The 24268-nt window shown below is 43.2% G+C and overlaps 1 protein-coding gene and 1 long non-coding RNA gene across 7 annotated transcripts in view; one reads left to right on the top strand and one right to left on the bottom strand.

Moving 5' to 3' along the window:
- BCL2L13 (BCL2 like 13) overlaps nucleotides 1-13524 on the bottom strand; it is a 78101-nt gene extending 64577 nt beyond the window's left edge. For 3 of the 6 annotated variants that reach the window (XM_039545991.1, XM_039545961.1, XM_039545998.1), the window contains exons 1-2: nucleotides 13407-13524; nucleotides 3975-4150 (exon numbers count right to left, since the gene is read on the bottom strand). In XM_039545991.1, coding sequence (XP_039401925.1) covers nucleotides 3975-4095 — 121 coding nt within the window. In that variant the 5' untranslated portion in view covers nucleotides 4096-4150; nucleotides 13407-13524. Of the gene's footprint in view, nucleotides 1-3974; nucleotides 4151-9345; nucleotides 9364-10378; nucleotides 10409-12964; nucleotides 13112-13406 lie in introns of those variants that run through there. The other 3 variants (XM_039545964.1, XM_039545971.1, XM_039545980.1) reach the window with 3 other exon arrangements.
- Nucleotides 13467-17019, top strand: LOC120408856. The gene is made up of 4 exons (XR_005600989.1): nucleotides 13467-13542; nucleotides 14796-15220; nucleotides 15724-15802; nucleotides 16459-17019. It is a non-coding gene; the product is annotated as an uncharacterized LOC120408856 (long non-coding RNA).
- The last annotated feature ends 7249 nt before the right edge of the window (nucleotides 17020-24268 follow it).

Genomic DNA, 24268 nt, shown 5'->3' on the forward strand with positions numbered 1-24268 from the left:
GTATGAACTTAGTGCCACAGAGATAGTCACAATTTTCAAAAATACTTTGACACTACCCCCTTGATTTCTCTACTTTTTGCAAACCCTGACAGATAACCTCAGTAATTCTGATTCAGTACTTGTGTATTTCTATATGCTAGTTAAAGGGAAAAAAGTTTTAAGGATTTCCCTTCCCTCGTAAATTGATTTGAATATGTGCTAAAATACAAGAGCTAGTAGTCAGAGACATTAAAAATGGGGAATCCTGAATCATGACAAAGATTTTAATAAAAATACAGGCTGGCCAATTACAGTCCATGCTCTCAGTTCTCGTGAATGCAGGTCAAACTGTATTAAGGATAGACAAATGTCAGACAATATTCAGAGAGTACTTGGAATCATCCATAATTGCAGATTTAAACAAGATTCAATTCCTTTGTTATCACTTGATGCAGAGAAAGCTTTTGATTGAGTGGAACTTTCTGTTTCAAGTCTAGTCCCAAAGGGACATTACTGGCCCCCAGTTCCTTACATGGGTAACTGCTCTTTACACCAGCCCCAAGGCAGCTACACAAGATAATGGGGTTAAATCTCCCGTTTGAATTACACAGAGGGACTACTGGGCGGGGATGTCCATTATCTCCTTTACCTTTACCACTGGCCATGGAGCCTGCTGCATAGAGGATAAGGAACAATGACTACCACAGGAATAAAACTGACAGGAACACATCAGAAAGTAGCTTTATACACAGATGATGTAATATTTTTATCTAAACAAAGTATGTCCCTAAAATTAGTATGTGAACAAATCCATGACTTTGGGAAAGCATCTGGATTTAAAGTAAATTATGCTAAATCTGAAATGCTAACTATAAACTTGCCAGACTCCGAGAAGTCATTCTTCCAGAAGTCATTTGTGTGCAAATGGGCAACAAATTCTATAAAATACCTGGTAATTCATATCTCAAACAACCTAGAAGAGCGCTATGATTTAAATATCAAATCACTACTTCAGAAAATAAAAAAAGATTTGGACTGGTGAGGAAAGCATACCATTTCTTGATTGGGAAGAAAAGCCACAGTCAAAATAAACATTTTGCCAAGGATATCTTTCTTGTTTCAGAATCTTTCGATAATCATCCCAGACTAAAACCTTAGCAGGAACACACAGAGGATGTTGTTAGAATTTATACAGAATAAGGGTATGTCTTCGCTACCCACCGATCCACCACGGTATGTCGATCTAAGTATGTCGACTTCAGCTACGTTATTCACATAGCTGAAGTTGCATAACTTAGATCTATTACACACACACACACAGTGCAGACCAGAGCTAAGAAGAGATCGGGGTGCAAATACTTTGTACAAACCCATTAAACAGAGTTGACTGACTAGCTGTTCAAAGTATTCTATGGTACTATCAAGCCAGCCAGCTCAAAATAGCATTAAGACTGGGGGGAGATTTAACCCAGCCAAAACACTGGGTCTTTATTCAATAAGAAAACTGTGGCTGTACAAACATTGCTAGGCTACCGGATTAATAAAAAATATCACACCACCCAGAAATTACTACACATTCATTAGCAAAGGATAATCTATAGGTTTGGGATAGAACTACAGATGAGAAATTATTTTTCCTCACCAATGTCACATATTGCAAAAAAATCCAGATTTAACGGAAATAATGAACCAGAGAGCTTTAAGGACTGGGAGAGCCATGGAATACAAATGGTTGGCCAGCTAGTCAAGAAAGAAACTTTTCTAACTCATTTAGAGATCAAAACTAACTTTAACTTGCCCACTCTCCCAAGATACCAGTTCTTTCAAATTAGGCATTGTTTCTCAGCTTTCTAGAAAAGCTGTTTATACAGAAAACTAATTTTAATAGAAGCAATGAAGCCTGGTCAATTAGGAAACAAAAATATTATAACTAATATCAATTTTTACAGACAACTTTCCGCACAAAAAAATGTCTATAGACATGCTGGGAAAAGGATCTGGATAGACAAATTACTCCAGAGGAATGGGTTTTGATCTGGAAAAGAGAACCAGCAACCTCAGTCTGTGGCACGATAAAAGAAAATGACTAAGATACTGCCTTAATGGTACTGCATACCAGTCAGCGTAAAAAAATTATACTGTATATAGACTGAGTGGGGATAAACATTGGAGAAACTGTGGTGAAAGAGGAGATTTTATGTATATATGGTGCATATGTCCAGTCATTAGAGAGTACTGGGATACAATTCATAACCAAATACCACAGGTTGTGGGATATCTCTTACTAAATGATCCTTTGGTAATCCTCCTGTGGCTTTCTAATAGGGAAATAGTCACACAAAAGGAAATCAATCTCATCTGCTAATAGCTGCTATGCTACTGATATGACAGCCGCCCACTGGAAAAAGAAGTCCAACCCTGCAGGAATAGTTCAAAACAACATGAGAGAGTTATTATGGAAAAATTAATGAACCAATTATAAACCCAGCAAAAGAAACAGAATACATATTTAAATATTTGGTTACCATTTACTGAAAAAAAAATCAGACAAAGAACATTCACCTGCAAGAAACTCCAGCATGTGTCCAATTTTCTGAATATTAATATTTGATATTTCTAGTCTGCTAAATGTGTAATCAGAGATTTCACTTAAAAAAAATCAACCTGTCATAGATGATATAATGATGCTCACTTTAATATGGTAACACCCTGTCAAATCCGATGACTGCAGTTCTGCATAATGTCTCTTTAATCAAATGCTCACTATTGTAATGGTTACTGTTTTGTTTCTGGTATTTACATGGCAAGGATTTGTAAACCTGTGAATACTTCCTAAATAAATAACTAGTAACCAACAAAACACACAATATATTTATACATGATGTTAATTTTATGATTATTTGTTGAACGTTTGGCACTAAAGAATAAGGGAAGACATGGTAATTGGCCTATGCTATTTACAATCTACCTTAGAGGAGTACACTCTTCAAGCAATGCTTATTTCCCCTATTCCTTCCTCTTCCCCGGATGGTGGATTAACAGTGAAAGTCTTCATGGAAGAATTATTTTAAAAAAGAAGGGATCTGAAGGAAGAGAGAGGAGCCCTTTAACAAACAAGTGGGGAGAATGGTCCAAATACTAGTCTAGAGGTAAACAGGCTCCCTGCACTATTTGCTTTAAATTCCGTTGTCTTGCTGTACAGTTCAGAACAGTGCTACTTACCAGAAAAGAACTAAATACAATGTAAAAAACATACTTCAGTTCCACAAAGATGTCAGATTGTTAACCCTGGAAACTAAAATTATATCCACAAAACAAGAGAAATAGTCTATAGCAGTGGTGGCTTCCTTTAGACTGCCCCCACCTCTGGTATGCCTCAGAACTGCTCTGGAGGTACTGCTTCCATGATCCATGCAGTGCTTGACTTCTCTAGCCTGGTCTACACTAACATTTTGTTGGAAGTATCCCACCACCGTACTACCACTGACTGTAGCTACAGTGGAAGCACGAATATAAACAGGGCACAAGTGTATATACCACAGTGTTGTCTAAACCTACTGCAAGCAAGGCTAGAACTCAGATAGTGATTAAAAAACAAAAAAAAGCCTGATACCTCTTTAACCCAGCCCCAGTGGATAAAGCATGAGTGGGAGCTTGCCAAAAAAAATGCAACTGCAGAGAAAGCCTCAGGAGTGGTAACAAGGATGACATCCAGAATATATCTTCTGAGACCACCTATTTGTTTCATATACGACAAACAACGCTGTGATAATAAATTGTAGTCATTATGGACTCAGCTGAAATTAAAGCAATTACCTAGGTGTGAACTGTTTTATTTCTATCTCCAGGTCTTCATGTTATTTTAAAAGTGAACATATATAGTGAGATACACAAGTCTAGCTGTCGCTTTTTGCACTTTTTACATACATGCAAGACAGAGTTCTCAATTCTACAGTTAATTGATAAAGCAGCCTCACAGGTAAATACAATGTTACCTGAAGTTGAGGGAGGACGTTGCTCTTGTGGCTTCTCCTGTGACAAGAGCCCCAGGTAGCTGAGAACAACATATTTTGTTTCATAGTGAAATCCTACAGGCACGGCAGTAGAGGACGCCATTGGATTGACTTGCAATGTTCCACAGGGTTAATGGTGCACGTAGTTTTTCTTCTGGCTAAGAGGGGAAGAATGAAAGAGAGAAGATTAATTTTTTTTTTTTGGTAAGGAAGAGCAGAAATCCATACTCTCTATTAATCACATCCCAGGATTCTGCTAAAGACTCTCTTAAGAGTTTCCATCTCAAAACCCTATGGAGAATTGATAACTGCTGTTTCCATGTGCTTTAGGGTGAAGTTTTGCCTACTGACGCCTCAGTTCAAGATGACATTTCTTTTCTTTCTTTTCCACTCCAGTACCATCCAAAAATATATGGCTGGATTAAAATGCAAAAGGAGATGGTGGGCGCTCTCTTACATGCCTCAGACTGGAGAAACTTTTGTTTATAAAGGAACACAGTTAACTGGAAAACTAGGCTTAAAAGAGTTTAAGACAAGTTTGTTTTTACACATGCATGAATTCGCCTGACATTTTTGTGGCTTTCTAATCACTGCCTACAAAGTAGGAAATCACAAATTTTCTATTTTCATAAATGTTTTTCTCTTCCCCTGTTGTGTGACAGACCCGCATAAACAGAGAAAACTGATTATAGTGGAACTGAAAATCTGGGAACCTACAACGTGGTGTTAAGTGCAGGAAAACTAATAAAAAGATTTCTCTCTCTAATCTCTCATTTATAGTAATCATTGTTTATGCTTGTAACAGTAGATACATTTTCAAATTGTGGTTTAAGCCAATAGTATATCTCTAAACTTAAAACTGTGTAGTTCGCTACTGCTTAGTTAGGGCCTTTACACAGGGTTTGGGAAGTTAACTTACCAGTAACTGTTGAGATAGTTTCGCTTTGCTGTCTTGTCTCACATATTAGTTAGAGAGAAACTGACAGAACCTTGGCCTGTTTCACTGCTGCCTGTAGCGCAGCCACAGTTCACCAGACTTGTGAATTACATGTTGCAGCCGCTCCATAATGTTCCCTTTAGATATAATATCAGGAAACTGTGGGGAAGTAAGGTTGGAGAGCTCTACTCTCCCCAATCCTTACTTCCCAGGGAACAGCTAAATTTTTTGTTGTTTCTGCTGCTTCTCATGAGATTCCAGCACTGCTGCTACTCACACCTTATTGCACAATTAAGTTGACAGTGGTCATCTCTCATTCACTTTAGGGTTCAAACAGCAGCAGCACATGGTTAACAGAGGAAAGGAATTCCACACCCTTTACAGGTGTCTCCCCCTGCAGCTGGGAAGGTATCTCCCTGACTAGTAGCAGGTCAAGACTGAATTTCTCAGCCAGGCGCTGTCCCTCGATGAGACAGAGATCCAAATATCTTCAATATAAACATCTGGCTGATCGACTTTTCCATTCCTACTACTTTTTATGTATTTCACTTTATAAATGCTCAAATGAGAGAAAAATGAAAAAATGTAAGGTCAAGAGAGCTAAAGTATGACAGCTGAAAAAGGGTAGCAACAAAAAAAATTACCAGCTCTCAGATGGAAATCACAGAAAAGAGGTTCAAGGCAGATTTTCAAAAGATTTAGACTATTAGTGTCAAGGTTCTGTCAGTTTACTTACTTAAGTAAAATGAAGCGTGGATAACTATTTCCAATGGGAATCTAGTCAAGCAGCACGAGGAAGCCAACCACAATGGTCAGGGAATTCACGATCAATTTTAAAGTTGAAAAGCTCTCAATTGCTTCAAATGGTTATTTCAAAACTATAAGTAGTGCATGTTTTGCTGCTAGAGTGGACATCTAATGATGAAGCTGACAGTACACTCCAAATAAGATGGAGGCTACAAAAACAGCTATTTGACGGGTTCTGAATAGTTCTATCACTGTCAGGACTAGTGTGACAATTACTTTTAGCTAAAATTTAATGGTACAAATCTGGTTGGATTTATAGTAATGAAATCTTGTGTAAAACAGAGCATTATTTTAGGAGCCTTTTAGACCCTTCCTACTGTTTAAATTTCAGAATGCCTTGTGATCAGTACGGACAATGCATTACAGGGCCATAAGTACAGTCAGTCCAGCAAACAATGCCTTTAAAAGAAAAAAAAAAGTCTTACTTCTAATGTCTCATTTGGACACAAAGGAAGTTCTAAACCTCCTCATTACTGCAAAGGCATGCAAACCACTTGCTGGTGCAACCAAATTGTGGAAGATAAGCAAAAATAAGAGCTACACTGCTATAGAGCTGTTTTGAGGTGCTATGGAAAGGATAATAAACTTGACAATAAAAGGTGCAAAAGGAAGAGAGTCAGTGGGGAAGCAGTTAAACCATTCCTTTTTATCTTTAATACTTTCAAGCTCATTTAGTATTAAAATGAATGTGGAGATCACTTTCATTTAGACCAGGGGTCGGCAATCTTTCAGAAGTGGTGTGCCGAGTCTTCCTCTATTCACCCTAATTTAAGGTCTTGAGCGCCAGCAATACATGTTAACGTTTTTAGACGGTCTCTTTCTATAAATCTATAATATATAACTAATCTATTGTTGTATGTAAAGTAAATAAAGTTTTTAAAATGTTTAAGAAGCTTCATTTAAAATTAAATTAAAATGCAGATCCCCCCAGACCAGTGGCCAGGACCCAGGCAGTGAGAGTGCCACTGAAAATCTGCTCACGTGCCGCCTTCGGCACCCGTGCTATAGGTTGCCTACCCCTGATTTAGACTATACTCTGGGTAGCCCTGCCTCCTCTTGTTTATTTCAGAATGCCTGGAATATTCCCCATGATTGGCTCCTCTGCTGCAGAAATGACTGCAGCTGCACTTCATACACAAGACTAATGGTGAGATGCCAGTGTTGACTCAAAAGTATCTCTTGCCTCACATTAATAACTTTACATTCATATAGCACCTTTCACCCTCAAGTGCTTTATAGACAACACTGTAAATAATGCTACACCCAGCACTAACAGTTTCTGGGTTGGAACAGCAGCTGTTACACAACACACAACTACAGTACTACACATTACGTGAAGAAAAGCACCACAGCTAATTAAAACTTCAAAAGGAAATGTAGGCAGAGCATACTTTCATGAGATGGGTTAAACCTTAGTTATGGTTTGAGTTAAAACTGCACTGAAATTGATGTGAAAGAAGCCACTCTTCATTAAGCGTTTCCCAACACATTATGGAGCTTTTGTTCAATACTGTTTCACAGAACACCCCAGGTTCGCACCATTTCCTGCAGCACTTTCATGGTTCCTTGGAGGTCTTTGGTTTGCAAACTGAACTGTGCAGAATTGTGATTGTCTTACACAAGCTGAAAGAATTTCAAATGATATCTGGAGGAATCCAAGCACTGTACTATACATCATCTAAGAACAATTTTTAACAGAGGATGAGGCACTATCTTTAGATGAGATATCTCAGCCAGCATAGAAAGGAAGGGAGTCCATCAATACACAAAGAATGGGACTCCGTGGTGGTACAGGGATCCACATACAAGACTTAAGCCTAATTCAAGAGAATTTCAGTACATGCTCAGCACCTCTGAAAAATCAGGTCATGGGTTGTTTGGAAAAGAGGTTAAAAATGTTTCCTTGTGGAAAGGATGAAAGAAAGAACAAGCCACATGTAAAAGATGTTGGGTGCTCCAACACTACAGTGATGACAGCATAAGAACCTGTATAGAACAATGAGCAGTAAGAGTCTTCAGCTTTGCTGAGAAAACATCAGTGACAAACTTCAGAATCCAAAAGATGGCATTTCAGAGTTACTGGTTTTTGCTGAAGAAGGGCCTACAATACAATAATGTGATTATTCATTTTGATTATGGTGGTTTGTAGTTAAGATTTTTTCATTTATGAAGTGAAATAGAAAATACTGATTCTCATACTGCAGGCTTCACAGAAGAGGCCAGTTTTTAGAGTAAATTAAAAGACAAGAGAAGTGACAATGCAAACCAGAGGAGGAACAGCATTCCATGTCTCGGGGCAGAATGAAAAATGAGCAGATACACATATAAGAGAGGCAGACAAAATGTTTATCAAGGCTGGCATCATTTCTGGAGCAGAGAAAACAGTGCTCAACATAAGAGACGAGGTCAAATAAGCAGAGAATAGTGTTACGACGTGCCTTAAAAGAAAGGGGGAAAAAATTAAATGGATGCAGTGGATTTAACACAAGAACAAGAGACTGACTACTCCTTATCAAAACAAAAGGCAAGGGCTCAAATTCATTATTGTGAATGGCTAACAATACCGTTACTTCATAAATCCCAATACCCATTAAAATCTCTACATCTATTCAAGTTTGTGACCCATATTCCTCTCTCCCCACCCCTCATCAAGAAAAACCTCCATTATCTGTTTGACATGGGCTCAGCCAATCAAGTGACCTCGGAACTGGTGTGGTCAGCCAGACTGACATTTCCTCATGCAGTCTGTTGCATCCTAATCTGTAGCAGGGTCATACATCAATTAAGTGGCAATACACAAGCTACCAATGAATACAATGTTTCTAATCCTCTGGTGAAGGGGCTTTGCTATGTTTTAGCCCTCGCCTATTAGATGGGATTTCAGTGCACATTCAGCTTTCCATTTGCCTTACTAAACTTACAGTCAATATGCAGCTATATTGAACTACTGCATTCAAGTACACTCTGCCAGATGTCACCAAGATTCGCTGGGTATCCATTTAACTGTTATAGATCAGAGACCCACCTTATGCATTTATAGCTACACTAACAGAACATTACCGGTTTTTATTGCCAGGTTTATAAAGGATAATGGGAGACGACTATCCTTACAGCAGTCTATTTAACACTCTAGAAATAAACACAGCCTCAAGTGTAGCAGCCCTGTTCCGGCTTGTGTTCACTGAAGTTATAACTCAAGTGTTGCCTCTAAAGTTGCTGGCCCACCAGGGGGTCTAGTTTATGGCTTGAGTAAGCACAGCTTGTCAGCTGCTAACACAATCACTCTGGGCTCTTCAAGTATTTTTTTTTGGCAGTGTGGCCACTCTCACTCAAGCTAGGCTAACTTGAGTGATCGCTACAGTGATGACATAGCCTTAAAATTAAAATGATTTTTAAAGCAGCACACTTTTGAAATATTCCACAATTCTGAGCATCTCTCCAGCATAATACTTTAAAATAGTTATGAGTCTCAGTTCAGCCAGTTCACCCATTACACTTTATATGGCACCTTAATCTAAGATGTTGTATTTACATTGCACTTTTTACTAGAAAACAACAGATCCCAAGGAGCTTCACTGGTCATAAACATATGAAGATCATTCCTCATACCAGCACAACAAGAAAGTCAATGAAATGCTCTACAAGTTCAGAGAAGCACTGCAAGATGTTTTTGAACTGAAACTATGAGTGGACTTGTGTAGAGGTTCTCAAACTGGAGCCCAAGTACTCCAGGGGTCCGCAAGTCATGTCCGGGGCCACCGGCCTCACTGATCAACTCCTCCTCCCCCCTCCAAGTGCCTCCTGCACCCTGCGGGGGAAGGGATAGTAAGACACATGGAAGAGGAGGGGCAGGGGTGCAGCAGGGGCAGGAAGAGGTGGGGTAGGGCTTAGGGGAAGGGGTGGAGTGGAGGCAGAGCGGGGGTTGAGCATCCCCAGGGAAAATAAAAAGCCAGCTTGGGGATCTGCTACAAATTTTAAATCAAAATAGGGGTCCTCAGGTTGCTAAAGTCTGAGAACCACTGGACTAGTGGATTGATTTAAATCAAGGTATTAAAATGATTATTTAAATCATCAAGTGGAAAACACTGATTTTAACAATCAATTTTAATCAACTTTTCCATTTATATGTCAGTTATTTTCTAAAACTGTGGACCCCAAACTTTTTAACTCATGCCCCCTTGCTTATCCCTGTCCGCACCCCTCCCCAAGCTGGGAGTGGGGCTACAGCTCAGGGGAGTGCAGAGGACATTGACAGGGTAAAGGGGTCAATACTGGGGGCAGGAGAGGAACCTTGGCCGGGGCCAGCAGGCGTGGGACTGGGGCCAGGAACAGAGCTGGGTGGCTGACATAGAGGCTGGACTGGACCCCAGTCACACCCCCAAACATTCCTCTATGCTCCCCTAGGGGGGCACACCCCACAGTTTGGGGAACCTCCATTCTAAAGAAAGGTGCAATCTCACTGGTTGTTGTAACTCTGATACATCCTTTTGCTACATTGAAGGGTACATTATAACTACATATATTTGTTTAAGAAATTATATAGCTTAACATTTTCAGATTCTTATTAATTGAACATTTTTAGTATGTTAGGAAACGGTTAATGATGTATTGCTTATTTACTACATAATTAACTTTTGCTCGCGATTTGTGTCAAGCTGCATTCGGGTCATAGCTGGAATTTAAATGCACAAAACAGCATATAAATTTATTTTTATTAACAAAACAACCTTATACGTTTTGGATACCTAAACTCTTATCAGAACATGTTTCACATTTACAACTAAATAATAAGTTTAGGTCTTAACATTTTATATTAAATTCAGATTTCATTTTCAACAGGTTTATTTTTAAAAAGAAAAAAAATAATTTATATAACAAAATCAAGAAATCCAATTTAAATTAAAAATAATTTTTATATTAAAAAAAATAATCACTTTTTCCCACCCTGGTTTAACCTGGCAGTATTGGTCTCTGAGAATGTCTCCTTCATCTGCTAGAATTCTCCATATCACCTGCTTTTGCAGGAGTTGGGAAATAACCACACACATCTTGAAGTATTGCTACTCTGGCCACATCTGCACTACGTGTGCCACAGCAGCATAGTTAAGGCGCCAATAGCTCCGTTGCTGTCTCCCGTAGTGCAGATGCAGACTACGGCAACGGAAAGGGTTTTTCACGCTGTAGAAACTCCACCTCCCCAAACAATTGTACCCTAGGTTGACAGAAGCATTTTTCCATTGACTTAGCTGCATCCATACCAGAGGTTCAGTTGGTAGAGCTATGGCGCTCAGATGTGGATTTTTCACACCCTTTAGCACGGTAGTTATGTCGACCTACATTTTAGGTGTAGACCAGGCCTAAGTGACACTAACTGGTTTTAGTAAATGGTCAAAAATTCATCAGAATTTAAACATTTCAGTTGCTACTGGAAATGAGTCAATATTTCATCTATTACTATTTCTCAAGTAGTTTTGTAGTGGTATTGTAGTCATGCTGGTCCCAGGACAGGTAGGTAAGGTAAAACCTTTCATTGGAGCAGCTTCTGTTGGTGAAAAGAGACAAGCTTTGACACTACACAGAGCTCTTCTTCAAAGCTCAGTGTAGTTGGAAACCTTTTCTTTCACCAGTGAAGCTGGTCCAATAAAAGATATTACCTCACCCACCTTGTCTCTGTTTCTCAAGTGACACTTAATAGATGGAAGTACTTGAAAAACAGTAAAAAGTTCTGTGGTAGTCATTTATTTGGGGTGTGGTTTTAGTTAACCTCAGAATGCTCATTTAGTTACATTCTCCCATAAACAAATGGTTTGATTTTTTTTAAAAGAACAATTAAATGACCTAAAGAAGAGGTTCTCAACCTTTTGCAAACTTTGACCTTAAACCATGATGTTGATAAATCATTAAAACTCCAATTTCCATTAAGTTAAGTATTACAGTTTTCATTCATTTTAGTAGTTTGCAATGCCATTTAATTTCATGTTGCATAAATTAAAAATAGTTAAAATATAAGTTAACCAACTGGTATATTAGTTTAAAAACATTCACACACATATAGTCCATGGGATACCTGCACAGTCCTTTCAGGATGCACAGATACTCCAGTGATGAGTGAGGTATGAATACCTCTAAAGATAGAGAAATGGCAAGAGGCAAATCAAAACAATAAGTCAGTCGGTAAGGTAGGAATGAACAGAAATCATATGGCTGCATGCTGTATCAGCACATGCACTCCAATGCAGGCACATATACCTGTGCAGCCAATAGTCGCATCCTTCGGCCACCTGATCTATATGCTACCGAATCATTTGCCATTCAGATCCTCCACACTATTCCTTGTTTACATTTTAAACTTCCCTCCAAAATTATCCATTAAAGATAGTTAGATATTTGATATTTTAATACTCAAAGCTCATTCACTTGCAAAAAAAACCCAGCACATTTGTCCAATTTATCTGAATATTAACATTTGATCGACATACCTGGTCTGTTAAATGTGTGTACAGAGATTTCACTCAGTTTAGTAAGATCACTAGAATGACATATTATGAGTGTTGTAACGATGCTCACTCTATAATACGGTAACCCCGTTAAACAGAAAGAGTGGATGTCTATATTCCTATAAAACAATGAGGAGTCTGGTGGCACCTTAAAGACGAACAGATTTATTTGGACATACACTTTCATCGGTAAAAAACCCACTTCTTCAGATGCATTGTACACTTCTTCTGTACAAGGTTATGTGTCTTTGAATAAAAGCTCACTGAGGGAACCATTGCTTTGTTTCTCATAATTACACGGCAAGGATTCCTGAACTTGTTAAAACTTGCTAAATAAACAGTTAAAAAGAACTGCCCCTTACAGGGTTTTGGCACGTGACGTCCCCCTCCAAGCACCTGGCACAGGTTGAGACGCAGCGAGGGCTGCGGACGAGCTGGACCCCGGGTCCAGCACGGTGTTTCCCCCTAGGGTGACCAGATGTCCCGATTTTATAGGGACAGTCCCCATATTTGGTGTTTTTTCTTATATAGGCTCCTATTACCCCCCACCCTCTGTCCCGACTTCTCACACTTGCTGTCTGGTCACCCTATTTCCCCCTCTCCCGAAGGGAGGAATCCGTCAGACCCCGTGCAGGAGGGGCCGGGCCGGGGCTCAGGACCTGCTCTCGGAAGGGCAGAGCGCGGGGCTGGGGAGGTGCCAGCCTAGGGCAGCGGCAGCGCCAGTCCCTCACCTGTGGCACCAGCGCGGCGCGGCGGGGGGCGCCGGCCTCAGCGAGGAGCGCTCGGGCCAGCAGCCTTCGCCCCGGGGCCGCCGCTCAGTCAGCGCCCGGTGGGGGGGGGGGCACGTCCTTCAGCCACCGCATCCCAGCCGGTCCCCCGCGCGCGCACACGCGGGAGGGCGAGGGTCGCACCGCAGGGCGCAGCCCCCTCCCCACCGAGAGGCCAGGCAACCAGTGGGGGGGAAGGGAGCTTCTCCCGCCCCGTCCCCGGTACTGACACTGCCCCCCCCCCCGCGGGCTCGCGACCGCCCCTCCCCCCGCTCGTCCTCTCCCCCAGTGACAGTTCTCCAGGCACCGAGTCCGATCCCGGGGGCGCCGCGCGGAACCCCCATCCCCCTCGCCACGAGCCGCACGCGCGCCGAGGAGGGGCGCGCGCAGAGTGCAGACCCCTTACCTCAGTCTCGCGAGGCGGCGGCAGCGGCAGCGGACGCGCGGCGCTGCCTCCAACCTGTGCGTGCGCGCGGCGCTCCCAGCGGCCCTAAATTACAGACGCCGCCATGATGGAGGAGGGGGGAGCGAAAGGGCATCAGGTAACGTTAGCGTGTTCACGTCACGGAGGAACCGGAAGGACAGTTCGCGTCGTGTGATCTCCACTCGGCGGCGATAGCAAACACTCTTCCTCGAGCCAATGGGTCACTTCCGCCTCGGTACCTGTCATGGCGGCGGTGAGGGGGGTTAGGTGTCAGTCAGCCTGACTCGCTGCCCCGATAGGGCCGGGCTTCCCCGCTCAGGGCGTGACACAGGCTCCCTCGCGCAGACCCCGCCAACCCGAGCACACGGGCCTGTGCCCCGATCCCACTGCCCCTGCGGGACCCGCCTGGGATCGTCCTGCCCCTGCGACTCTCTGGCCCCACTGCCCTGGATGGGGATGGGCTTGTCCTGGCCCCATTGCCCCCAGTCCTCCTGGCCCTCTCACGGAGCTGGGCTGGGATCATCTGTCCCTGCATCCTCCTGTCTCATTAATATTTCCAATATTTTAAATCTTTCTCTCAGCTCCAAAATCCAGAACAAAAAAAACACTCCCTGCCCAACTCCACCTCACCAAAATGTGCTCTCCCACCCAACTCAAATATATCCCCCCGCCACCCAAGAAAACTAAGTGTCTCTACTGATTGTGCCAAACATCATCACCCAGCTGAGCAAATAATTCACCAGGGTGCAGCAAAAAAGACCCTGCATTGCAACACAGGGTTGCTTGCTATTATTTTTATTATTATTTGTTAAGCAGCAACTGCTTGGTCTATGTTGGTTAGAAAGGCACTGCTCCAAGAAGCAGCTTTCAATAACACTCCCAAATGTAATATGCACTACAAATGCTTCATGTGACCTGTGAACAGTCCACAAGTGGATTGCTTGGAGAAAACTGACACCATCCCCAAACACCAAAGTAGTTGTCAGCCCTACCCAACAAGCTTAGGCCTGGTCTACACTACAAACTTAGGTTGACATAAGCCACGTTAAGTTGATCTAGTAATATATGTGTCCATGCTACTGAGTCCCTTCCATTGACCTAAGTAGCCTGTAAAGTCAACTTCTATACTCCACCTCCACGAGAGGCGTAGCAGTTGATTTGACATCATGGGTCAACATGGGGATAGTGTAGTAGACGCTGTGTTGTGTAATTCAAGTGAATTGGCCTCCAGGAGGTGTCCCAGAGTGCTCCACTGTGACCGCTCTGGAGAGTACTTTCAACTCCACTTCATGTCAGCCAGGTACACAGGAAACAGACACATTGCTGTTAAAGCCCTGGGAACTTTTGAATGTTCATTTCCTGTTTGATCAGCATAGAGAGCTCACCAGCACAACTGATCATGGAGACTCAAGGCTGCAAACACGCTCCAGCATAGAGTACACAGGAGGTGGTGGATCTTATTGCTGTCTGGGGAGAAGAGTCTGTGCAGGCAGAGCTCCAGTCCAGCAGAAGAAACGCTGACATTTATGCCAAGATTGTGCAGGGCATGGTGGAGAAGGGCTACACCAGGAACACGCAGCAGTGCCTTGTGAAAATAAAGGAGGGTACCAGAAGACAAGGGAGGTGAACAGTTGTTCTGGTTCTGCCTAACAGACATGCCACTTTAATGAGGAGCTGCATGCGATTCTCAGTGGCAACCGCACAACTACCCCAAAACGTTCAGTGGATACCTCCCAGGCGACCTCAAGCAACAACGAGGAGGACATTGTTGACAAGGAAGAGGAGGAAAATGTAAGGTAGGCAAGCAGAGGACCCATTCTCCCTGACAAGCAAGCAGGGCCACCCAGAGGATTCAGGGGGCCTGGGGCAAAGCAATTTTGGGGGGCCCCTTCCATAAAAAAAAGTTGCAGTACTATAGAATACTATATTCTCTTGGGGGCCCCTGCAGGGCTTGGGGCAAATTGCCCCACTTGCCCCCCTGGAGACCGTCCCTTCACAGGACCAATCGACGGCAGAGCATGATGCCGGGGAAGGTACCTCTTGTGAGTACACATTTGCAATCAAACTGTAGGGGTTACTTGCTATTATTTTTTATGTTTAATCTGAACAAAAATGTAGATGTAGTGTTATCAGTGGCCATTCCAGCTATGAAAAGGGTGCTCTCTGAAAAAGACTATTTATGTGCACGGGGATGGCGCGGGAATCTTCCATGGAGATCTCTAGGAAGTTTTCATGGAGGTACTCTGCAATCCTTTGCAGAAGGTTTCTGGGAAGGGCTGCCTTATTTTGTCCACCACAGTAGGACATTTTCCCGTGCCACTCCAGTATTAACTCTACTGGCATAATTGCAGCATACAGCATTCCAGCATAAGGACCAGGTTTGTACCCAGATGCTTGCAGCATCTGCTCCCTTGCCACCCATTACCCTCAGGAGAGTGATATCACATAGGGTCACCTAGGAGAAATGAGGGGAAGTTTTCAATGCTAGCCCTTAAACCGCAAACAATTCAACAAGTAATCCGCCCCTTGTTTGGTGAAATATGAGTCATGCAACCATGCTTTCCCAAACATGCTATCATTGGAAGGGATCACCGGGTATTGCAAACAGCACTGGAAAAAAAGTGGGGAGGGGCTTTCTGTTTGTATCCCTTCCCCTCTCCCCCCCGCCCCGCCCCAGTGCCATGCTGTTTTTGTAACAAACTATTTGGGGAGCTTTACACTGGTTCCTGTCCTCAACCACCGCCCAGGTTGCTATGGGAAAGGGGGCTTTTCTCAAGTTCCATCCTGTGATCCCAAGGATGTCTTTACAAAAGCAACAGCACAAGACCTCTTGCCCATGCCTTGTGGCCTTACTCACCATGGCTGGAGCAGCAAACTGACTCTTGCAATAGCCAGCGGTTGTGATTACATTGTGGCTTTCAGTTAAGTGTATTGAGGGGTGGGTTTTTTAATAAAAAAAAAACAAAACAAAACCTTGCACCAGAAACAATGTATGCACTGTCAATGCTACCCTTGTGCTTTGCATTCCTTGCAGCTGAAACCTTGTCCGTCGGGTGCATCCTCTACACTGGGACAGAGAGTTTCCCAGATTAGAAGGCAGAAACAGAAGACTTTGGAGGACATGTTCAATGAGTTAATGCACACCTCAGGGAGTGACAAGACGGAGCTCAGAGCATGAAGGATTACACTGTCCAAGGACATGGACAGGGAGGACAGGCGAGTATGTAAGGAACAAGAACGTGCCATGCAGGAAGAGATGCTGCGGATTATGAAGGAGCAGTCAGACATGTTGAGGCATCTGGCTGAAGTTTAAGAAAGGCAGCTGGATGCTAGAATCCCTCTGCAGCCTATGCTGAACCTGCTGCCATCATTGCCCAGTTCTACATCCTCCTCTCCCAAATGTCCTATGAGGCGGGGGGGGTGGAGGGGCGAGGGAGAGTTCGCTATCCCTTGCACTCAACACAAGAGGAGGGCACAAGGACCAGAAGGTGCCCATTCCCACACCTTCGATTGTTATTGTAATGCATCTGTAAGCAAGCTTTCCTTGTTTCTCCCCCCACAGTGTTATCAGCCCTTTTGCCCCAGGTTATCTTACTTTTCTTTGTTGTCTCTGTATGTTTGTGTGCATAATAAAACTTAACAGATTGAGGGGAAAAGGCTCTTTATTCATTCAACACAAGGTGGTTGGTGGGGGTGGAGTTTACAGGGGAGAAAATGCAATAGAGGGGACAGTTTGGTAAGAAAGAACATAGATAAGTGTGTCATTACTCTGGCTCATTGCTGAAACTGGCTTTCAAAGCCTCATGGAGAGCAGAGCCCCTTGATGTGTTCTTCTTATGACTCTGGTGTCTGGTTGCTCAAAATTGGCTGCCAGGCGATCTGCCTCAACCCCCCACCCCGGCAGAAACTTTTCTCCCTTTGTTTCACATATCGCTTTCACTGAGGTCTAACCTAGTAAGCAAACAGTACCAGCAACCTTTTATCAGGGGATAGCTGTGTTAGTCTGTATCCACAAAAACAACAAGGAGTCTGAAGAAGTGAGGTTTTTTACCAACGAAAGCTTATGCCCAAATAAATCTGTTAGTCTTTAAAGTGCCACCGGGCTCCTGGCAACCTTTTAAACGTCCAAAGACACTTTCCACCATCATTCTGCACTTGCTCAGCCTATGGTTGAACCAGTCCTTACTGCTGTGCAGGCTGCCGATGTACACCTTCATGAGCCATGGGAGCCCTGAAAACTTGGATCACAACAGATCCCACAGTAGATTTACCCACTCAAAATTGGGCCGGTAGCAGTTTAGCATTGCAAGCTTCGGCAGAGCTATCATCACTCGTTTCTCCACTGTCAGAGCAGCTCTAATTTTAGTACTGCTGCGCTTCAGGGCTGGGGAAAACTCTTCACGCAGTTCCTGGAAAGTGGCCTTACGCATTCAAAAGTTCTGCAGCCATTGCTCATTATCCCATAGCTGCATAACGATGTGGTCCCACCCATAGGCGGCAGGTTCGTATAATTTTTGGTGGGGCCCAAAATGGTGCCGCCCCCCGCCCTCTCACCCTGTAAACTGATATAAAATGAAGCTACAATGCGTCAGCACCACAAGATTACAAGGGTCAATTAAAAGTGGAAAGTCAGAAGCAGCACTTGTCTATTAATACCTAATATACGGTATTAAATTGTGTTGCACCTGTTGTGACAAAGTGAAGTCGGGTCAGACCAGCATCCCGACAGGTGCCAATGCCAGGTGCCCCAGAAGGAGTGAATCTAACAGGCAATGATCAAGGATCTCTCTCTCTGCCCATCATCTCCATCCTCTGACAGACAGCCAGTCATCCCACCCTATCCATCCCATCTGGCTAATCCTCTGATATCCATTTACCACCATGAATTATCAGTCCCTCTTTAAACATTTCTTTCCATCCCTCTTAGCCACTCCTCCTTTATCAGTTCCCCTTAATTTGAGTCCTCTTCAGTTGAAGAGTTGAAGAGTCCTTTATGTTTTTTTTATAAAGAATTTTAATTTTTTTTTTTTTTGAAACCTTTTGCCTATTTTTTTAAATAAGTAAATAATAGTTCTTTATTTTTAACTTTTCTTCTCTTTTATTTCTGATCACTCTTTCATATCCCTCATCTTCTTTTCTATTTCCAAACTGATGAGTCCTCAACTCTTCTTTAATCTTTAGTCTTCTCTCCTCTCTAACCCTTAATCATTTTAGTTGCATTTTTTCTCTTCTTTTTTTCCTTTTCTAGTGCTTTTTTTTGAGTTTTTTTCATTACTTCACATTCGAGATGAGATGTGGAGTGAGAGATTTATAACACATTGAAATAATAATCTTATCTTATTCTCTATCTTTTTATTCTAATCCTTCCTCATCTCATGTTTTTTTATTTTTTCTCCACCTCTTTACATGACATGGGACATCCTCATTGAACTATCCTTCCAAACTATTTTCTTGACACTCCAAGACATTATCCAACCAAATCCCACCCATATATTGTTTTGTTTTTTTAATTTGGGTTTTTTTTTTATTTTACATTACTTTACATTTTTCCATCATTTTTCATTTATTTTTTATTTTTTTTTTTTTTTTTTTTCATTTGCTTTTTTCTTCATTATCTTCTAGTTTTTAGTTCATCTAGTCTTTCTAGATTATTTTGATTTTTCACTTTTTATTCTTTCTGTTTTTACTTTCAAATCTAAAGATCATTTTCCTATTTATGACCCCTAATTGTTTATGACCTCCTCCCTTACCCACCTTGAATTACTCATCCTTGTTACCCTTTTACCCCCTGGAATCCCCCATTCTCCACCCCTCCTTTTTCTCAATTCTTACTCCACCTTCCCTTTCTCCTTTCCTTCCTTTTTGCCTTGACAGCTTCCTTTGCGACCTTGTCAAATTTCTTAAGGAAATACCAATACACCTTCTGAATCTTTCCCCACTTGTCCCTAAATCCCCCTTGTGACCTCTAAAGTTGACCTTATAAGATTACTCTTCTTGATTAAAGACCTAGATTAAATGTTTTCATTTTTATTTATTATCTTATTTTTTTTTTATTTTTTCATTTTTATGATTTTCTTTTTTTTCAACTAATTTTTTTATTTTTTTCAACTAATTACCGGATTATAATTATATTTATTTTCTATTGCTGCGTTACATTATTTACTTCTAGTATTTAGCCGTTATAGTTATTTTAAGCTTAGGTTATTTACCAGGTTTATTAGTTAATAACTTCACATAGTAGTTCTTTCTTTGTTAATAGTTTTCTTTCTCTAACTTGATGACTTTGGGTTTCTTGTTTCTGTGTATGTTGACTGTTAAAGTTGTGACACTTGACAATTAATATCAAAACATGACTGTTCCTCTACAAACTCATCCACTCAGTTTCAGTCCAGAAGATTTGTCACCTACATCCTCAGCTCAGGTTTGGGAGAATCCACATCCTCCTTTAAGACTTCCTTTGAAAGAAGCTCTCATCAATTTTTTTCCTTTGGTTCTTTTTTTTACTGGTTTTTTAATTTGGCTTTTTTGGGCTGATCAACCACTGCTTTTTTGTTTTTTTTTTACTTTCTGCTTTTGTTCAATTTTTTTATTGTTTTTTTGACTTTTCTCTTCTTGTTTCTTCTTTTCTCTATTACACTTTGGCTTTAGTGTTTTCTTTTTTTTTTTAAGTTTCTCTTTTATTTCTCTTCTTTTTTTTCTTTTTCTCTTTTTTACTTTTCTTTTTTCTTTCAGTGGCTTTTCTTTTTTTTTTGCCTGTTTTTCTTTTTTTTTTTTAGTTTTTTTTTTTTTTTTTCTATTTTAATGTATTATTTATTTGGGGCCTCTATTAAAAGTGTCTTTAAAAGGCTTAGTCACTGTACCTTTTTTTCACTTTTGTTTTGTACTTTTTAACTTTTGTCACCCTTTCCCTCATTTTTAGTTAACCCCCTTTTTTGGGCAGTTGAGTTGTTCAGGATGTTCTTGGGATGTTGGATGTTATTGTTGTAATGTATTATATTATATATAGTTGTATTAGTCCCACTATTTCTGCTTCTGCACCTCTCCTGCGCTCTCGCTCAGGATCTCCCTAAATCTAGAGTCCTCTCTCTCCCCTTGTGGGTTCCCTTGAAGTGAAGCAGTCATTTTATCATTTTGAGCTGAGTCGAAAAATTTTATCAAATGTTTCCCAATGTTCCCAAATGAAAATGTTCATAATTATATAATTGAATTATTATTTTTCTAATTTTCTCTAATTTTTTTTCATCTCTATTACTGTCCTGTTTCATCACTGGTCTATTACTGTCCTCAATGGTTATATTACCTTATATTTTACTTTTTATTATTTATGAGAGCATTAAGACTCTAGATAACCTGCTTAGAGATTTTTTTTTTTTTGATTTTTATTTTTTTTTTAATTAACATTTTACACTCATATTAACCCACACCTCCCTGGCCTCCCTGTGTTCCTTCCATATATTTTTGTTGTATGGTTTGTGTCCCATTGATTGCTCTCAGTCAGTCCAGGTTCAGTGATGCCTATTTATATCTATATATATTCCTTATTTATCACACATCAGTTCACCCATCTTATTATTTTATTTTCTGGCATTTGTGTACAAGCACTTTAAAAACTTGTTAGCCTGCCTAGCCTGCCTTTTGCTGATGTTTTTTTTCTTTTTATGTGACTGTTTATCATCTGATCCGGCCCCCCTTACTCATTACTTCTCTCCTCTCTGCCTTCTCCCTGGAGATTCTTCTCTATCATCAGACTCTCTCCTAAGAGAAGTCCGTGTCCGATCCACACGCTCCTCTGCAGCAGTCGGCTTTCCCCCATCTCCTAGTTTAAAAACTGCTCTACAACCTTTTTAATGTTTAGTGGGAATGTAAAGTGGGAATGTTCTTAATGTTTTCTCTGAATACTGTGTGGGTGCCTCAGTTTCCCCTGCAAAGTGCCAACTGACGGTGTTGGGGACAAAGAGATCAGGTGGCCTCCTTGTCCGGAAGAGACACAAAGGCCAGATGAGGGAGTGTCAGTTTGGAGCTGGCTGGGGAAATCGGGAGAGGCCCAGAACTTGGGTCTGGGCTCCCCACCCCCCAAGATGGACCTGACTGAGGGGTCCTGTTTTCTGTACTTACAAGCTCTGTTTTAGACTGTATCCCTGTCATCTAATAAACCTTCTGTTTTACTGTCTGGCTGAGAGTCACATCTGACTGCGGAGTTGGGGTGCAGGGACCTCTGGTTGCCCCAGGACCTGCCTGGGCAGACTCGCTGCGGAAAGTGCACAGTGTGGAAGGGCATGCTGAATGCTCCGAGGTCAGACCCAGGAAGGTGTAAGCTTCTTGCCCTGGAGACAGTATGCTCAGAGAGGAAGCTCCCCCAGAGTCCTGACTGGCTTTGTATGGAGTTGTTCCAAAGCATCCCAGCATCCCCTTCCACACCATGCGCTTCCCAGAAGTCTGCACAGGCACTGACACTCCCTCCTCTGGCCTTTGTCTCTTTTCCAAGCATTAGGAGGCCACCTGATCTCTTTGTTCTCCAACACCTTCAGTTGGCACCTTGCAGGAGAGTGGCCCAGGCCATCAGTTGCCTGGAGACAGGGTGTCAGCCATTCTCTGTGCAGACAGCATCACACTGGCCCTCTAGGGCTTTACAACAATCACACCCCCTTATCCCACCATCTAGAGCCTTAAGAAATGCATTGGGGAAACTGAGGCACACAGACAGTATTCAGAGAAAACACCTGTATATGACCAGTTACATACTTTGAAGGGTGTAAAATAATCAAATATTGTGCTAAATACAATGATACTCCAAACTGACCACCAAATTTAAGTTGCATGTTTTTCCCCTCAGGTGAGGGTTCTGGGGTGGGGCTGGGGATGAGGGGTTCACAGTGCAGGAGCGTGCTCGGTGCTGGGGGTGCAGGCTTTGGGGTGAGGCAGGGCTGAGGATGAGGAACTTGGGGTGCAGACAGGCTGCCCCAGGGCTAGGGCCAGAGAGGACTCCCCATCACCACCACTGGCAGCAGCAAGCTCCAGGGGAGGGACCCCTCCTCTCCCCCCTGCCCCCCACAGCACACACACACTCTGCACCACAGTCACTTCATATGTTCCTTCCTAGGGCCCCTCAGGTCCAGAAAGCCCACTCACTTCCCCTGTGATGGGTACTGGGGGTGGGGGTTGCCATCACAGGTGGCCTTCCATGTTGCTGCCCCTCACCATAACTTCACTGTGGATGGGGCTGCCCCTTGCCCAGCATGGGGCAGAAGTGGGGTCTGCATGGTGATGGCTATGGGGCAGGGGAGCAGGGTGTCATAAAATTCACCCAAGCCCCAGCTGCTCAGGTAGGTCTATGAATCCCCCTCCCCCATCTGCCCTGTGGTGGGTGGGTGCTGGAGGGGAGGGGCACTGCCTTCACATATGGCTTCCTGCCTCCCTGACCCCTGCTGCAGCCTGCAGCCCCTCACCGTAGCTTCAGTGGGGGGGGGGACAGTGGGAGGGGATGGCATGGGGCTGCCCCTTCCCCAGCGTTGGGCAGGAGTGGGGGCTGGGGGGGGAATCATAGGTTCAAACCCTCACGGAAGCCCAGGACCTGCTCAGGTGGGTGAGGTCAGTCTCCGAGTCCTGGCCTGAAGTGCCCTTTGCATCTCCTCCAGGTAGGGGGAGGGGAGGGATGCCAAACATGGCACAGCCCCCTCCCCTCCCCCGGCCGGTGCTCCAGCAAGCAACAGCAGCCGGCAGCAGCAGAGGCAACAGGCAAGGCAAGGGAGAGAGACATGCCTGTGTTTAAGCCTCCAGCCTCCGGGGTGGGGCAGAGGAGAGGGCTGCCACCAGCACGGTGGGCCCCCCTCCCCTCGGAGATGGTACAGTCAGCAACAGTCAGCAGCAGCTTGCACTCACTGCTGACTGCTGTTGCTGTTATGCTAGGCAGCTGAGCGTCAAGGAAGAGACTGAGACACGCAGACGCAGCTGCCTGCGTTCAGGCAGTTAAGCTCTCTGGGGCCGGGCGGGGAGGGGAGGGGGGAAGCTCTCCAGCCCTGGCGGCGGCGGGGGGGCGCTCCAAGCAGGGGAGAAAAAACATTGGTGGGGCAGAGCCCCTGCTTGGGATTTATTCCTGGGGCTAAAGCCCCAGAGCCCCATATAAGTCGGCGCCTACGGTCCCACCAGTCAATGCTTGTTTCCTGGGCCCAGAAACAGTGCTCTACCATGTCAAGGTGATGTGTGACTGTCGCCAGCAACTGCAAATTGCTCTGCTCTATGCCTTCCAGCAGGGCTGCTAGAGTGGCATCACATTGTTCCATGCAGCAGCTCCTGTATCGGCTGTGTAAATACTGCAAGATAAGGCGTGATGTGTTTGTAATGCTCACAACAACAGTGTACAACTGAGCGGGGTCCATGCTTATAGTGCTATGGCGTTGGCGTGAGTAACCCAGGCTTATGAAAAAAGGCGCAAAAAAAGGCTTGGTTTGTTTGATGTTGATTCCAGGGAGTGAGGGAGGTAAGTGCATCATGGGAGGCTAATGCCATGTTCCCATAGCCACCTGCGTCAATGTTTTGGTCCCATACGGCCTTGCAAGACCAACCCAAAATTCCACTTGGCTACATGCACTGTGAAATAGCTACCCACACTGCAGTGCTCCGTGTGTCGATGCAAGCCCTGTTAGTAAGGATGCACTCCACCAACACAATGAACATAGTGTGGACACACAAGATTGACTTGCTTAAATCAGAGGCTTGATGTCGACTTACATAAAGTTGACTTAACTTTGTAGTGTAGACATGGCCTTAGCTTACTCAGGCTCAAATCACTTACGCAGCCCACAAAATATTATACTGTGAAGATGCATTTTCCACATGGTGATGTT

The sequence above is a fragment of the Mauremys reevesii genome, linkage group 1 (genome assembly GCF_016161935.1).
Source record: "Mauremys reevesii isolate NIE-2019 linkage group 1, ASM1616193v1, whole genome shotgun sequence".
In the NCBI taxonomy this organism is placed as follows: Eukaryota; Metazoa; Chordata; order Testudines; family Geoemydidae; genus Mauremys; species Mauremys reevesii.